At 40.2% G+C, this 18642-nt stretch overlaps 1 protein-coding gene across 2 annotated transcripts in view; it reads right to left on the bottom strand.

Moving 5' to 3' along the window:
- The window catches only part of ACVR2A (activin A receptor type 2A), a 65105-nt gene that overhangs the window by 11587 nt on the left and 34876 nt on the right, over nucleotides 1-18642 (bottom strand). For both annotated transcript variants that reach the window (XR_014784325.1, XM_084810024.1), the window contains exons 5-9: nucleotides 7786-7929; nucleotides 6203-6346; nucleotides 5148-5293; nucleotides 3320-3434; nucleotides 156-294 (exon numbers count right to left, since the gene is read on the bottom strand). Coding sequence is in view for 1 of the 2 variants with exons in the window: in XM_084810024.1 (XP_084666150.1) it covers nucleotides 156-294; nucleotides 3320-3434; nucleotides 5148-5293; nucleotides 6203-6346; nucleotides 7786-7929 (688 nt within the window). In the remaining variant the exon portion in view is untranslated. The remainder of the gene's footprint in view (nucleotides 1-155; nucleotides 295-3319; nucleotides 3435-5147; nucleotides 5294-6202; nucleotides 6347-7785; nucleotides 7930-18642) is intronic.

The raw sequence follows: 18642 nt of genomic DNA, 5'->3' as shown, positions 1-18642 counted from the left end.
TAAATATTTAAAGTAACAGCTATGGAGAAAAGCAAGTCTCTGCACTATAAAAATATTAGAACCTCCTTTATTACCAGTTTTATGAGAAATTTAGTTTTGTTTACTTAATTATCTAAACTTCCTCCCAAATATTTTAAAAATAGTGTTTTACTTACCATCTGATGCAGTACATCGTGATGCTAGTTCCCACAGGACTAGACCCATGGCATACATGTCTATTCTCAAAAATGCATCCCTTTGGAAGTTTATAGCACCTTCTAACACTTCTGGAGCCATGTATCTTCGGGTGCCAACCTTAAAACAAATAAACCACTAGATGTTAACAGTTACAACTGCATATTCAAGGTTTAAAAACCTCAAATACTCAGCACGTATTCTAGAGAAACAAAAAGTCTAACTGCCATTAGGAAAAAAAAAACCATTTAGCACATAATGTTTGGAGTCTTAACAATTTACTTTGAAATAGCTCACCATCCAAAGCAAAAATGCATTCAACACTGTTTCTTAAAAATGTAGACTTCAGAATATTGCATATTAAAACATGGAAAATCTTTTGAAGCTAATAGTTTCAGCGGCTCTCAGTATTCTTTCAAAGGGGTAAGAGGCATGAGAGCTATTGGCAAGGACAGTCCAGCCAGACAGGGAGATGTGCATCCCAGGCTTCAATTATCAAGCTAGTCTCTGATGCCAAGGTTCCCATGCAAGTTACATAGGATTTCTGGTTTAGATTTGTCTCAAGCTGCTGGAAGCTTCTAAGTGCTTTTACGAAGAAAGGAAAACAATTGTATCAGAAAGTAAACCTAAAGTGCTAGTACCAAGAGTTTCCATTTCCCTAGCCAGTATGTTTCTCTCCTTATCCTGCAGTTCGCGAATGTTAAGATGTTTATATAATGCCAAGGGTAGCCATTTGACACATTTACTAAGTTCTTTGTGAAGTCCCGTATATGGAAGTACATGCCCAGAGCAGTGCTTCAGAAACCTCTAGCGCTCAGCAGAGCCTATCACACCTGCCCCTGAACAGGAAAAAACATGCCCCTGCGAGGCCGAAAGGCAGCACCAAGTCACTCTCCTCATCAATATGTTGGAACTTCTCCCCATCTCATGCATTACCATCATTCCAGCTGGAGCTGAGGAAGTAGCCCGTATGAACTGTGGCAGCTTATACTGCTATCTGTTGCCTCAGCAGATAGCTTGGCTTTGGTTGTGAGGGACTATGGCGTGTACGCACTCCCTTGCACAGGACGCCCCTGCCTAGCGTCCTTTTTGGTGTATGCCCTTGGGTGAATGCACCTGCCTAGCTGTCTTACTAGTGCCAGTCCATATTATGACTTGGAGAGCAACTGAGTGGAGTGGAACCCAAATCAGGGCATTTGACTACATCCTCAGTTTCACTGGCTTCCATTATCTTCCCTTGGTGGTAATTTTCAACAGAGTATTGCTCATCTCTTGCTCACAACCTCACCTGGCACTGTTTTTCTGGAGAACTTTGTGACCCACATCTAATTATTTTTTTTTCATAATGACAGTTCCCTTACAAGGAACTGTGACAGGACAGGCAACTCTAGTGCTTCGCCATACGAATGCTGCCACAGAGCAACTGTCTGCTACCTTAGCTTTGACCACTGCTATATTCTGAACCATTTTAGTACATATATTCTGTGATCCCTTCTTGAATCTCTGCAGGATGATCCTTTCTGGGGAATTGGCCATGACATTTGCCATTGACTCTTTCTCATAGATAGACTAGATAGATAGATTAGACAGACAGACAGACAATTACACACACACATACCTCTCCTCTGAACAGGGTAGGCTAAACACGCATGCAGGTCCTACTTGCTACATTCCAGTGTGCACTGGACCCACCCACCTTAGTTCAGACTTTGCCCATGGAGTCCCCAACTGCTCTGGACAGGTCTACTCATGTTCAAGCAACATGAGTAGAACTCCCATTCAGACTGTTCTGCTCAACACTACAAAATCTGAAGTGAGGAGGGGTGGCCACTGAAGGAGGCCCCATGTCCTATTTGCACACTTAGCCTACCCTATTCAGGCTGAACAGGGCTGTAAGTGCACTTATGCACACGCACACACATTTTCAGGACTTCCTTTTCCTGAGCATGTTTGTCTTTGAGGCACAGTCCAAATGAATTTGAGACACAGTCCATGTCCAAAGTCCTCCACACTACCACCCCCTTTTTACTACCATCCAATGTTGTGTGAATGAACCTTTCCCTTTCCTTCCTACCCTGCAGCCCGCCACGTGCCTGAAAAATCCGCTCAAGGGTTCTCCATGGGGACTGCAGGGAGGGAGGTGAATTGGCTCTACTGGCAGGGGAAAGGCACAATTTGATTTTATAGAGACTTCTATAGAGTCTCTAATATAGATCATCTTCTGCTCTCACTTTGTTGTACACACCTCACAGTTTTGTGTATCTACAGCTGCCCATTTTTTATTGTTAACTAAGCATATACTGGCCAAATTCTCAGGGCACAACAATTATTTCTCTCTCTCTCTCTCTCTCTCTCACACTCACTCACTGGTTAATTAAGCAACCAAACAGTTCACTTTCACTTGTCTTTAATTAGGAATCATATATCCATTATCTACATCCTGCTCTCTTGCCTTACTACTGTCAAGTTGCTCTACTTTCGGGGCCTTGTACCACCACTGTCATTTCCTACCCAGCATCTAAGATCTTTTCATTGCTTTGATTTATGAAAGGCCTCTCCTTTGGCCTTCCTGGAACAGTCTGTATTTATCCTTCCGCAAGGCTTACTTCCTCTATGGCCTCCTTGCAGCCCTTGGGTGTCCCCTGTCTCTTGTTGAACTGCTGTGTTTCCATCTTGACAACCACACCAACTCCAGTCTCTCCACAGTCTCACTCCAACACTTGAGATACTTTCACTTTCTCTACCACACCCCACCCCAACCCTGCCCCATGGGCTTGTAGTTTTATGCCCAATACAGAGAACACAAGGTAGTATTCTTATTCCTATAATGTTTCAAACTTTGTACAACCTGCCCTCCTTCCCCACTGCACAGGTGACCGCTCAAAGAGCTAGTTACAGTTACGCAACATGTCTTTATCAAGACAAAGCATTTAGAACTGGTCTAACAGACAGATCTGAATTTTACAACAAACTCTTTTACAAGAAAGTCTTCCAGATACTGTTTGTTTGTTTGTATATGTGTGTGTGTGTGTGTGTGTGTGTGTGTGTATATATATATATAAATATATATGAGAGAGAGAGAGAGAGAGAGGTTGGTAATTTATTCAGAGAAAGTGTAAGAATTCTCTCTTGACTATAAACTTACCTGACCATGGGTGTCACCTGCTGACTTCCCAGCCTCAAATTTTAAAGCAAGGCCAAAGTCAGCAATACAAGCTGTAAGATTATTTTTCAACAACACATTCTTGCTTTTGATGTCCCTTGAAAAAAATTAAGAACCAAGGTTAAAAGGTCTTACAGAACAGAATAATGTCTGGATATGTTTAATCCTCAGCTTGGATTTATTCATTAACTATTGTCAAGGGTCCACAAATTTTAGCTTGCTCACTAGACAAAGCCATTATTTGTGATCACCACTGACCCCTCTCATTCAATGAGCCCTGTAGCATGAGCAGAGAGCTCATGAAATAGAGAGAACAGTGTTTGCTTTGTGCTGGGTTTTTGCAGAAGGTACAAGTTGCAACTCTGCTACTGTCTCCTGTAAAATCCCAATGGGAAGTGTGACAAACTGCCCCCTCTATTTGTCTATGAAGAATGAACTAGTGAGACAGTTTGTTTCTCCCTACAATTTGGGCTTTTGCACAGGGAACCAGCAGCACCGAACTGCTGCCTCTAGTAAAAACCACCCTTCCTTCCCAAGTACAACCAAAGGGTAGATTTTGCAGGAGGCAGCATCAACTGCTGCTGGTACTCTGTGCAAAATCCCAATTTACAGAAAGTTTCACCTACAAGCTGAGATTTTTCTTGAAGGGGCTTTCACAGCAAGTACATTTATAGAACCCAGTCTATAGTTTAAATCACTTGAGTGGAGTGAATGGTCTGAAGAACTGCTGAAGCTAAGTCATTCATGCTCAGTTGATTCCATTATGTAATTAAAACAAACAAACAAACACTCTCCTTGGGCCAGGTGAAGGGGCAATAATGGCACAAGAACTACAGTAAAGCCACTTTAAGTAAAGGTTTCAGTTTGCTGACTTTGTTTTACAAGCTGCAGAAATCTGGGAATGGAAATTGGAGGTTTGGGCCCCTTCAGCATTGTAATACTGTGTGGAGGGATGGGAGAGCTACAAACCTGAATTCTCTGCCTGAGCAAAGAAATGTTGATACTGGCACCATGATTACATTGCCTTCACTTTCTGCTCTCTGCAGAACCTAACCCAGATGAACAACCGCTCCCGCACCCACCCAGGTCTAGTTTTAAAGTGAAGGATGAAGGTGCTTAAATTTGTATCGCGAAGAATGGGAAAATATTTTTAGTGATAAAATATGAAAGTATATAATTAGAGAACAAGCTTTTTTGCCACTCAATGCCACCAATATCTTCATGACCCTGATGCTGGGAAAGATTGAAGGCAAAAGGGGAAGGGGATGGCAGAGGATGAGATGGCTAGATAGCATCACCGATGCAATGAATATGAACTTGAGCATGCTCCGGGAGAGAGCGGAGGACAGGAAGGCCTGGCGTGCTATGGTCCATGGGGTCACGAAGAGTCGGACACGACTTAACGACTGAACAACAACAACCAGTCAAACAAAATTAATATTGCCTTCTAATGTATTACTCCATTGCTTTTATAGTGAAAACTATGGAATTGACGTATAGTAAATGGCAAGTTACAAGTTAAATGTAGCACACTGTCAAGTTGTTTTCCATAATTCTAAACTTTGGGATGGATCCAGACTTGCATTCAGTGGAGTTCTGATTCTGGACTCGGCTGACTTAATTTTCATTGATTCCCCCTTTCTCCTGCAGCTCCCTAAAAAGCTGTTCTGGATGATAGGGCGAACCTCTGAAAAGCATGTGAGATGGCACCGGGGTCTGCAGTGTAACTCTAAAGTATTTTAAAAAGTAATATATCCTCTCAATATTTAAAATGTAATGACAGTTTAGGTAATATATGGAAATATCATACCTATGGGATATAGCTGGCTTATGCCCATCTTTAAGCCCAGGGATGTCTTCATGAAGGTAAGCCAAACCTCTAGCCATGGTTTCAGCAATGTGACATAGCTCATTCCATGATACTACATTAGCCTTCAGAAAGTCAGTGAGCGAACCCTGAACAATTATAAAAATCACATCTTATTTCCCATTAAAATATGTTCAACATCCTTTCCCCTCTCAAACTGACTTTATCAAGATAAAAATAAAAGATTACTAGTTTCCAACAATACTATCCCAAATTTAGATCTCTGCAATGTACGTACATACAGACCTCCTGCTAGCACAGACTTCAGCTTGTTCACTACCTACAATGTCAAGACAGTGCCACACATGCACTGAGGATGCACCTGCAGAACGATACTGCTGCAAGAAAGGAAGTTTGTGCATCTATTTTGCATTTCTGATACGTGCCTGGAATGGGATGCATGTTTGCTGGATATGCCCATGTGGGAAATTATCCTAAACTCACTCTCAGTCCAATTCTTTCAGATTTACTTTGTCAGGTAAAAAATTACGCAAGGGTCTGTTTATGCAGTCACTGATAAGCTAGCCTCGGCTTTAGAACTGGGAACATGCACAGAAATTCCCACTGGAAACAGAATGGCTTGGTTCGCATGATTAAAGAGCCCATGGTTTGTTCCTGGGTTAAAACTCTGGGTTGTTCTTCCCTCAACAACCCAACCCAAAGTTCCAGGTTTGGACATCACGGAGAGCAACCCAGGAACAGGTTGTTTAACAAAGTGGAAACAAGCAAGTGGGCAGGAGCAAGCATGCTCGCTTGCTCCTGCATCCTCCCAAACACCCCACACTTTACAAAACATGGGTTGCTTAATCATGTGAACCAGGTCAATAGCACACACTTTGGGGGCAGAAAACTCAACAGAAACACAGGGACAGGTTTTACACATCCTCAATTTCTGAAACAGAACTGAACGTAACATTAAAGGTCATTAAAGGCAAAAAGAGGCGACTACAGTTATGAAAACTGTATGACTTAAAATGAGAAATAACTAAACCAAACACCTTTTCATGAAATGCTGTTATTAGCCACAAATCGACATCAATGTTTGTGCCTCGTTTCTCAGCGCCAATAAATTGTAATAGGTTTTCATGCTTCATTCCAGGCAAGCTGTATATTTCATATTCATTTTGCCATGACTGTTTGTCCTAAAACAAAAATAAGCATGTTAATATATTAAATCTATTTTAAAAAATTTCTGCACCTTCATAACAAGCAAAGGCAAAGCTAGGCATGCTGCAAAGCAAAGCTCGAGCCACCTGCCCTCTTTATTTCCCTAGAATCTCTCTGGGCCCAGAGACATTCCATGATTCACTATTAAAAGGAAACCAAACTTCTATATCACCATCTAACTGGATACTGCTAATTGTGGCATTTTTAGGAGATCCAGAACTCCCAGCATTGTAACTATGAGTTTGTGATGTTTGAGTTATGCTATTAGACATGTTAAAAATTCAAAGTTATTGAATACAGCAGTGTACTTAATTTATATCCCAAACCTAAATAAATGGGTTTTATTGCTTTTATTGTTTTACTGCTTGTAAAGAGTAAAGAGACATTCTTAGGAAATGAAGATGGTGGGTAGCTTGAGAGTCACCAAACTGCCTGCTAAAAATGTAGAAAAGAAGAAATCTTGAGGGAAGGAGGAAGGAGAAGAGAAGTAGGAGTGAGCTAGAGAGAGAGAGAAGAGAAGAGAAGAGAGAGAATAGAGGAGAGGAAGAATTCCTAGAAGAGAAGAGGTATGTGCATTTGGGAATGATGAACCTGGGGGTGGGAGGGGAGGGATGATGATATTGGCAGAGATATACAATCCTGGGAGAGAGAGGGGGGAGTAAAATATCTTCAGCGAGACCTGGATTAGTTGGTGGAGAAATATTTGTGGAGCAGTTGACTGGCAGAGAGAGGCAGGAAGTAGGCTGGGTTGGTGGGTGGGATGAGCTAACTGAAGAATTGATTTGGGTAATGAATCTGGGGATGATCTTACTTTTGATTTAGGGGAATAAATTTGGGGCAATTAATTGAGACCCCACATTTATTCAGAGATGTTTTGGGAAAATTAATTGGCTTGCCTTATGTAAAATGGAGTGTTCTGTTGGAGCAGAAATTGTGGGTTCAACCGAGTAGTTTCATGGTCTGGGATTCAGACCCCACCACTGCCTTGCACACAGGTTCTTAGGCAAGTTACTTGTCTTTTGCCTTCTGGGAAATGGGACTTTTGTAACTGGACACCCCCACCACAGCAGGTGTTTTGTGAATGGGCACACCTCCCATGGCAGCAATTTTATGCCAGTGCCCACAACACTCAAATTTACAAGTATACTCACACACTCCAAAACTGAATACCCCTGTTTTGTGGTATCAGTTTAACATAGCAATATATAGTTCAATATCGCTTCCCCTTTATATAAACAGTGCTTATTAAACTGAGATGATTCATTCCAGTCCGGTGTTCTCACTTCTTGTTTGTTTTAAAAAGTCTGGCATTTTTTATTTACAATTTTTTGAAAAGTAGAATTAAATGTTTTTTTAGTTCGCATCTGTAACAATTCTCAATGAAGCACTGTAGGTCTTAAAGATGTTTATATACCTGGATAGGGAATATTTTCACAGCTACGTATTCATTTAGTAACTGAGCTTTCCAGACACAGCCAAATCTTCCCCTAGCTTTGATCTCTAGTAACTGCAGAGGCTTTAGGCCCATCAGTGGTGATGGAGGTGGTGGTCCAGGATCCTAGAAACAGACAAAATCAATTAAGCTCCAGGTTTTTTTGCCATACTACAGATGACCAGTATAAAGATGGGGGGCCAAGCTTTGCCAATAAAACTTAGTAGCAGAAGAAAAACAGGAATGCTAATACTACAGTATCAAACCGTATCAAGAAAGTATTAACAACTTTCACATCCTTGTCCACAAAAATAAATTGAGTAATTTCAACTATTACTTGAGTCTGAGATTCCATCAAACAATAGTGCCTACAGATGCATAGAGAGGAAGCTAGGTATGCAAGTCCCACTGAGATGAAGGCAATGTAAGCTTACATTTAAATGTACATTTAAATTTATCTGAATTGTGCCTACATGTCTTTAATTTCCACTAACGATCTATCAAAAAACAGGTAGTTATGGAAGGACTGCAGCTCTCTGAAGCATAAATCTGTGAAAAGATCCCCCTCACCACACTCACAAAAAACATATAGTATGAAGAAGCCAAAAATTAGGCACCAAGTATGTCCTAGATTCTTTCCCAGACTAAAGGGAAGTACTGTTAAAATGAAGGTGATCTCCTTCTTTAGGCCTCTGTTGATTGTATACATCAGGTTCTATAATTGTGAATAAATGCTTACAATTACTCCTGCCAGGTATAATGACAGGGCAGGATGGTAGCAGTTCCCTCCCCTCACCCTTGCTTTTTTAAGGCTAGTAAACTATACCATTTAATCCAATACTGTAAAAGCTTACAATTCCTCCTCATTTATACATTTCCTACCTAAAAATACATGCCGAAATCCTTCCTGCAGGAGGACATTTTGTACACAGATTCTAGCTCAACAATGAATGGAAACAGACTAGCATTTTAAATCACATTTAACCATAAATCTGTATCAGTTATAAAATTCTCCTTATCACTGATTACATGGAAGGGACTCTGCCAGACAAATGGGGTAATTCAAATCTTCCTTTCCTCTCCCTGAATGAAGAGGGCCAATAGAGCTTCTTCCTCCACTAACCCCCTTCCTCTGCCTTTTATACGTAGCTTTCCAGCCATGCCCACTTCCTGCCTCCCTTTCTACCTAGCAAACTATTGTTTATAAGGTGGTTTCCCTCTAAAGCTCAAGAAAGCCACCTGCTTCTGATATTGCTCCTGTCCTACCCAGCCTTCTTTCTTTCTTATGCTACCCCTGTTCACTTATCTGAGGGCTTTGGAGAGGCAGGAGTGCCCCCCCGCCCCGGTACTACGATTATGCACACTTCAACTCTTTCATTATGGAAAAAGCCCACTCTCCTCAAGTATACCATTATTCTTCATGTGCTTAAAGGAGAACATAAACTATAAAGTCTAAATTGATTTTCTACAGTCATTTCAATGATAAGCTAGTGGGGACAACTGCAGGCAGTATTTTCTAGAAGGCATCTACTAAAAAACAGAATGAACTTCTATTTTGGATTATCTTGGCACTGTCTTTTCTGCAGGTTAATAGAGTTCAGAGCTCCATTTACTTATGGAAAGGGCATGGTTTATTTATAAAACATCCCATTTTCACTTAAGTTTTTAGACCCAATGATGACTTTTTAAAATCCTTCAACTTCAATTTGCAGCTACAGCTTAGAAATATTAATGTGCTTAAGGTCTTCATGAGACAATCACTCAGCTACCTAAAGAAAATGTCCGACTAAACCCGCTACAATAAATGCACATGTTGGAAAGAATTTCTTAAACACTCAGTATTCCTCTTAATTATATACATTCAAAACAAGCTACAAAAATATACTTCGAAGATCTTTTAGAACATGGCTGGGGAACCTCAGAGCTGGGAATGAAATCTGGCCCTACTCAGTTTCCCAGATGGCCCCACCCTCTTTCCCCCATCCACTGGTTGTTTGGTGGTTTCCCAGCTTTTGTGCATTCCCCCCCCCCCATTCTAGCAGGTTGAAATGCCTCTCCTAAGGCTTAATTATTGGCAGCAGGAGCTGTAAGCTATAATATGCTTTCTTTTAGGGGGTATTTTTGGCCCCACTGGAATGCAGCTCCTGAGAGCTTCTCCGAGAATGAATTCAGCCTTCAGTCTGAAAGAGGTTCCCCACCCATTTTAGAACACTGGCCTTTTAACAGGAATATGAGCAGGACTATCATGAAGACAAAGGAAATAAAGTTCATTAGGAGACTACTATTTATTTCATAAAATTACCAAACTTATCTTGGCTTACCCAAAGTCCTTTCCCTCCAACTAAAATGAAGCCTAAGTCCTCTGATTGTCAGCATTTAAATAAGCTCACCAGGGCAGGAGACCTGAGAGGTTTTTTTGCTTCTGTTACTCTGACAGTGCACTATATCTGCCAAACAATAATCTTAAATGCAAGTTTGTAAGAATGCTGAACACACACACACACACTGTGAAGTTGTATCCAACAGTGTCCTCCCACCAGCAGAACTGATACTGCTGGTGGAGTCAATTCCCCTCTCCCTGCTGCATGCCCCCCAACTCTGCTCCAGAGTGTTGGAGGACCCTCGAGAGCACATCTGTGGGGGGGACACAGGGGAACTTTGGATTTAGCCTTGTGCCTTCCATCCAATTTCTAACTCTTTTCTTTGCAAAACAGCACATCAGGTGTTAACATCAGAAAATCTGATGAGACTTTAATCAAATTACTATTTCTTAACCTATCACAAATAGCCACTGTGTTTAAGGATGCAAAAATGCAACCTTCAAATTGTGGGATTCTACTACAGGACTGTCTTAAAACTTACGTAAGTGAACCAATTCAAGTATTTCCTTTATGCAGCAGTATTAAATCTAGACCATATTTAAACTACTAATTGCATTTACTTAATAGTGTCTAGGAAATGAATTTTCTAGAGATTTTATCAACAACTGCTCCCACTTACAGGATACATGAACACTGACAACCTGCAGTAGTTATTTTAAAAAAACAGCTAACTAGTAAATCCTCACTGAAAATAAGGCATGTGTTAATATGCCAATAATGATTATGAGATGGAGAATTATGGATTTTGAAAGGTTCTGCAGATTTTTTATTACAAAAAACAATGTCTCTTTCTTCAGAGAAAAGATTCAACTAAACAAGTGGAAAATTGATAATGTTGTATAACTAATTTAATCTCCACCGACCCACTACAGTGATAGCCACATATGTCAAATACACAAGAACAATTTGTTTAATAAACCAATTGGGAAAGTATTAAGTAACATAGCGCCCAAGATTCACAGGACTGCTTGACTAGTTCCACATATCCAGAGGATCTTCGGGCTTGTGCGTCCCAAACAGCAGCCCACCATGCCATTTTTCAAACCATTTTTGAACTTGAGGAGACTTCCAAAAGTAGGTTGGGACATGGCATCAGAGCCTGCTGTTAAAAGAAAAGAAGCCACCAATTCCACAGAACATGCCCAAGCTCTTGGACATGCCTAAAGTAGCTCTTTGGCTGCCAGCCACTGGCACTACACAAAATGCTTTACAATTCAAATAAAATTATAATTTGGAAGTAAAATAGAAATATGGAAAGCAAAATGAGTACCTACCAACATTATGATTTAGAAACATTGAATTTTTAATGAAATATTCTCACTAGATAAATGCAGACTATTTATCTTGCATATCTAGTAGTCTCCACTTTGACAAAGACACCCATGAAGGTTGTGAACCTCAGTATTCATGACACTACAACAATTTGACTCTGAAGTCTAAAAAAGAAAATATCAACCTGAGTAATTGTACTTAGCACAATATGAGATACTTCTTAAGCTTCAGAGGTATCTCAACTAGTGCCACCATAAGCTGTAGCCAAATAGTTTGACAACACTGAAATAATAAATAGTTTGTAGAAGTTCCAACAAGGAAGGAAATCTATCAGTACACTGGAACACCAGTATGTGGCCTTTTGGCCACATAAACATTTATAAATGTTTGGTCCAAGTATTACCCCAAATATCACTCATATAGTCTACAACTGCACAAATCCATGACTATGAACAAACAATGCATCTTACCTCTATCATTATATGAAAGGCGTGCTTGTAAAGAAAAACACACAAGCAAAAGCAAATTAATTTGTACAGTACAAATTAGATACAAGAACAGCTTAGGAAATCTGATAGCACAGAGTGCTAAGAAGTTAATAGATATGACTCACAATGGACTTCTTTAAAAAAAAATAGTGAAGGAGCTGTACTGACTGCCCCCCCCCCCCAGTCTTTGAAAGTAAAAATCATAGCTTTAGTATGACACAAGTGTAACTTCTGTATTTAAAAACTTGGTGCTGAACCTGCCTTCCATGAATTGAAGGGCCCCACTCATGAAAAGTGCCTCCATCTGATTTCTGGGAATCCCCCTGCACCACAGCTTACTCCTTCAGCAGGGTCCCCCAACCATCTGTGTAGCATTTTCAGGGGGCTGGAGGGGCTGCTGTGGGGAGGAATGGGTGAGGATGTCCACTTCCACCAGCTTAGCTGGATTCAGATTTTAGTCATATGCAACACTAAATGTATTTGTAACTAAATATTCAAACTGGTATGTTTCCAAAAATGACCGTTCAGATTAATACAAACATGCTACAACTGTTGCCCAAATCTCAATGCATGAGTATTTCAAATATAGTAATTCAGAAATTAAAACTGTTCATTTTATAGCTGTTCCTGTGAGCTTTCCAACTTTTCCTAAGTAACATGTATGCATGAAGAATTTTATAGGGCTCTACATTACACCAGAGGGCAGTATTGCATTATCTAACACTATTTACAAACTTTAAACACCTGTGAAACAAAATACAAAAAACAAGCCAAAGCCAAAAAACAAACAAAACACAAAACTCTTAACTGCTCAACTTGCTAATTAAAATGAGCTTTATCTGATGTTAAACTAATGCTAGAAATGCAAATACTTCTCTCTATATATTAATACTTAATTGGCTACAACTTCCATTCCTTCTTTAAGGAAAACACCCCATTCCATTTAAGTTTCATGTTCACAAAGACCCTACAAAAGCTCAAAATTCAGAGATTCTGAACTAAAGTCCAGAAGGCCTTTGTGACATAGAACAAGCATTGAATAATATTTACAGCTTGTTTTAGGTTTACGTTTTTGAAAGATCAGCACATCAATTTGTATTTGGTTCACCTTTATTCTAGCACCATGAAAAACTAGCAACTTTTTTATCAATTTATAAAAAATTATAAATTTTTATTTGGATGTGTATACATATGTACACATTCATATATATATATATATATATGTTCATATATACATACGTATGTATGTATGTATGTATCTAGAAATGGCATTGTCTAAAATATAGATAGTATAAAATATATTTGTGATTTGTTATTATTTTTTATCCTTTTTTTCTTTTTTTTACTATTATTACTGTCATTATTATGAGACTTTGATTAGTAATATCTCTGGCTGGCTAAATTTTTAACCTCTATTATTATATATTAACTGAAGGGCAATATATGGTTAGTGGAAATGAATTGTATGCTTGCTTCCTTGCTATAAGACTGATGATACGATACTGAAATTTAAGGTTGATTACCTATGTTGTACTGAAGTGTAATATTGGCAATGATATAGGTATAATTTTTAAATAGAATGATACTTGAAGTTTGTGTGTAATGCAGTTTAAATTTAATTCCTTGAAGTAACTTTTTAATTTTTTTTTCTTTTCCCCTTTTGCTTTCTCCTTTTTCTTTTTTCTGATTTTTTCCTTTCTCTCTCTCTCTCTTTTTTTTCCTCCTCCTTCCCTCATTATTGCTGTGTCCTCTTAAGAATACTGTATTCTTGGAAACTGTAGATAATGACTGGATTGTTGCTATTGTTTATTTCATTTATAAAGATAAAAAACAGAATAAAAAGTATTTCCAAAAAAAAGGAAAAACTAGCAACTTAAAAAAAAAACTCAAGGTAAGAAATGAAATCAAGAACAGTGTTACTACAATCCTTATTAGCCATCTATCGCATACAACCCCAATATTAATAAATCCCAGGATAGTGAATTAGCTGAAGTATTTTGACATTCCAAGTTCACCGAAGACCAACAATATTTATACAAAAGCACAATTTGCAGAGTTTTACTGAGGTCCAGATCCATCTGATAAATGAAATGACTGGCTGGAAATACAATATACAAATGGAGTAGATAACAGCCTCCCTCCACCCCATAGGTGCAAACATTTGGATGGAAGATGACAGGTAGAAAGCTTCCCTGACACAGTTTTTATTGGAAATATTGGAGCTGCAGAAAAAAAGTATTCAGGCAGAGAGGGAAGGAAGGAAGAGGGAAACACACTATGGGAAAATGAACATGCATCTTCAGAAAGAATCAACCACTTCTGTAACACCACTTCTGAGACAGCGCACACACAGACACTGCAATTAAATTTATTTGCAGTGCCAATCAATTTACCAGTGTAAATTAGCAGCTTATAAATTGAAAATAATAGAAGCAGGGAATCAACTGTGCCAAATACAATAAGAGAGTCAAGAAGAATAGAATTCATTGGATTTGGCAAACAAATAATCATTAAAGATTGCAGTCATGACACTGCTAGATTGGCACATACTATTTTTCAATACATAATTTGTAGGGGAGTTGGTTGGTGCAAAAATCACAATTGGTTGGCAAGCTGCATAGCTGCTACGCATCCTGTGGATAGTGCTGAAGTATGCATTTATTATTCCATTTATAATATTTATTGCATTATTTATTATGCAATACTGGTAGTGCCCTGGTTCGGACATAACAGCCCATGGTTTAAACAAATGCTGATGTAAAGAGACCTTGACCTTGCTTAAGCCACCCAAAGGCTATCTGAATTGGTAGCCTTGCTCTGCTGTAGTAGTAGTAGTTCTTTTGGGCATTCTCAGTGAGTGGTATGGAACAATGGGTTATGATTGCAGGGTGAAAACTTGGTCTCTGAGGGCGAGTGGGTGTACTGGAACTCCATTAACTGAGACAAGTAGCCTGCTGAAGAAAGTCCTGGTCAAAAGCTTATCTGCTAGTGGTGAAGTCAGAACATGGTTGTGTCATGGCTCTGGCCCGAGACACCTGCATAAACATCCATGAATCCAGTGAAACCACTGCAATCCCAGCTCCTGGAATCCCTTAAGGACTCTCCTCTCACCACCCAACTTAATCACATAGGCAAGGTACAGCTCATTTAGCATGCACATCACCTGGAAGATTTCACAGGCTGTGGTTTTACCTACCCCAAAGGTAGTGCTGGGGGGAAGGTAGCCCCGGCTGAAAACAAGTTTGTAGAGTATGACTGCAAGCCTCTTCTTTACTGGAACTGCCCTCCTCATTGCGGTACCTTGTCTTTGGATAACTAGTGCAATCTCATCGGCCATGGCATCAAAGGTTCCCCAGGGCATTCGGAACATTTGTCTAAAGCATCCTTCATCCTAACCCTTGACTTCCAACATGGAAAGCCAAACAGCTTCAGTTCTAGGCAGGCACCATCACAGCAACAAGGTGGACAGCTTGGTGTTCAGTTTTTCTCCCTTTAGAATGGTGCTGTTGCCCACACCCTTTTCCACAGCAACAGATACTCATCTCTGCAGGCTCAGCTGACAACTAGTGAACATCGAGAAGATAATATTCCCAGTGCAAGGATGAGCTCCACTGCTGCGGAGACAGTGATGCTTCAATGCTCTAGGGGTTCTACCCTGCTGACCTGGAGAGCATACACCACTGGTTCGTGCAGTTTGGCAGTGAGGTACCCTGCTTAGAAACTAATCTTTGAAAACTACCCCAGTGTTACCAGTGGCAGTTCTTTAGCTTCAAGTGGGGAGACGGAGACAAGCAGGCTGGCTGGTGTTGCCGCGCAGAGTTCAGCATTAGGGCTACTTCAGGAAAATGGCAAGTAAGAGCATGGCAGCCTATGAAGCAACTGGTTTTTTAAACTGCTCCTGCATGCAGCCTTTGTTGCCTGGAGAAACAACCTGTGAAAAGCCCATGGTTGCGGGTTCAGACATCACAACCACCAATGGTTTAAACAACCCAGAGTTGCTTTGTTGTTGTTGTTCAGTCGTTCAGTCGTGTCCGACTCTTCGTGACCCCATGGACCATAGCACGCCAGGCCTTCCTGTCCTGCGCTCTCTCCCGGAGTGTGCTCAAATTCATGTTGCTTTCCCAACCACAAACCATGGGTTCTCTTTCTGGTTTGTTGTAATTAACATAACATGGTTTGTTAGCGAGCCCATGTTCATATGCCACAACCACAATTCAACAACGCATACTATGGGTTCTTGTGATGTGCAAATGTGGTAAATGATGGTCAATGACAGAGATGTCTAACAAGAGGGTACACTTGACTAATAGCATGCTCTGGATTGTCACCCAGAAGGTGGCAGGAGAGAAATGTTAACCAGAAAATATAAAACACAGTATCTACCGTGGTTAAGCCAACTACATTTTACTATTACTAGTACCTCAATGCACACAATCTAACATGCATAAAACAAATGCATGCAGAAGAATTCCCTTGATTGAAACACCACATTTAAGCCTTGTTTCATTCACCTAAAACAATGTGCAGAAATACGTTTCCATTCCAGAAGGCTGGATCCAGATTTCCTCTCTCCGAATAGAAGAACTTCTTCCATTCAAAAAGGGAACCGAGATTCAGATGAGCCTGCCAGCTGAAGTAAGGGGACAGGGCAGCAATTTCCTCTGATTCTCCACCTGCAGCCTCCATCACCACCTCCCATACTGTTCCAGAGCATCCCCCAATCCTCCAGAAAAGCTTTTTAGGGGCCACAGCAACTGCAGAGAGAAGGAATCAGCGAAATATACTATCACTCCCTTCCTCCAGCACAAGCGGAACTATACTGAACACAAGACTGAGTCCAACCCAATGTATGGCTGTGGTTCAACATGCATGAAACACAGGGCTTAAGGTTAATAAAAAAATTCTAGTACCAGCATGCCAATTCATTTTTTGTGATCCTCAAAAGAAAGAAGTGAAAAGGTGAAAACAGTTGAACAAATAAAACAAAGGATATTTTAGAAGACAAAGCATGTACTATTGATCATTTTAGATAAAACTGCTTTAAACGCAGGTATGTAATGGAGGAAGTTTAATATAGATTCCAAGAGGATTAAAGAAAATGTTTTGTTCTTCTAATGGGTTCAGATAATAACCTATCAGGGTTTTATAGAGCAGCTAGTAAAAATACAGAATTCCCATTTAAAAAAGAAAAAGAACTTTAGGGCGCTGTCCTATGCCAATGTCCATAAGCCTCTGAACCTGGAGGCTTACAGGCATCCTATGCCGAGTGGGAGGAGCGGCGGAGGTGATCTTCGTCTCTGTGCTCCTCCCGCCCTGCATTTTGGCTAGACAGGCTTTTTTGCCCATCTAGCTGTGGCATGGCAGAGCAAGAGGGAAGGAGGCTGGGGAGGCCTCGGAATACATTGTATCCTGGCTTCCCCAGTCCCTTCCCCACCCTGCCCAGTGGCATGCCCAATTACCCTCTTCTGTTGCCCAAAAGGCCTCTTTGGAGGGTCGGGGGGGGGGGGAGTGGGCTCTCTCACAGGGACTTGCAATAGGAAGGAGCAATCAGATAAAAACTGCCCTTCTGCTTATATGAGCTTTGGATCCAACCCATTGTTCACACTTCACACCAATCTAAAACAGACCATGTTCCCAAAGTGTATCATGCATCATTTAAAATGTTTTTACTGTGATATATTTTTATTGATTTAGGTTATTTTTATTGAAAAGGAGTATAAAAGGCATTTATCATTTCCCAAGATACCCTGATACCAGTATGGCAATGCAGGGAGGGAAGAGTATGCACACATGCAAACAAGCAAAGACAATAACATGGAAAAGCAGACAGAGGAAATGAAGAACAAGACTAAAGGAAAATGCGAGGTTATGCTGTAACAGGTGATTCATGAGAAACCAAGGCACTATGTCTATTGGCACTAAGCGACAGTGCCGGGGAAGCAAACTCATGAGTGCAATCACAATTCCACCAATACCACCTCCTCCTTTGTGATAACTTTCTTATCCCTCTTCTGCCTATCTGTTAGGATGTGTGATCATCAAGTGTATCTAGCTTGTTTTATCTGTTCCACAACAATAAGCACACTACTTGGCTATTTATTCCCCTTCTATCTGTATACATTCCAGAACAGAATATGCCTAATTAAAGTGTTACGGTACACTAGTCCCTGCTTTTTTTTGTAATTAAAATATTGCAAGATTAAAAATTATTTCTACAATAGTTATTTAAGAATCTAGAATTACTCAGCAGAACTGAGCAGTTCAGACACAAACAGTCCAAAACTACCATGTATAAATCATGGTGTGCCAAGCCTTCACCACACATATTAACAGGAGCTAATTTATCTTGATGAAACTTTTAACTGTACAGCAAACTAAGTCTTAGTAAAACTGAGCTTTCTTCAACTGATTTTCTAGTCTTTGACTTTATAATCTTTCAAAACAGAAAAACAGGGTAACCTTTACTTTCAACAACAGTGGCTGCAGTAAAAGAGAGAGCGTGCACATCCCAGCTGTTTCCATGAACTCATCCTCTGGCTGCAGACTCTCTCTCACACTGTGTGTGTGTGTGTGTGTGTGTGTGTGAGAGAGAGAGAGAGAGAGAGAGAATGAATGATGAATTAACCCAGAGATCCATTAATGAATTAACCCAGAGATCAATGGGTAGTCCATTGTGAACTGCATCTTTATGTAAAAAT

Source organism: Heloderma suspectum, chromosome 1 (assembly GCF_057233095.1).
Source record: "Heloderma suspectum isolate Gila_16-S chromosome 1, 16-S_ref, whole genome shotgun sequence".
In the NCBI taxonomy this organism is placed as follows: Eukaryota; Metazoa; Chordata; class Lepidosauria; order Squamata; family Helodermatidae; genus Heloderma; species Heloderma suspectum.
The sequence above is the reverse complement of the archived record's forward strand: the minus strand, read 5'-3'. Positions and strand labels throughout refer to the sequence as shown.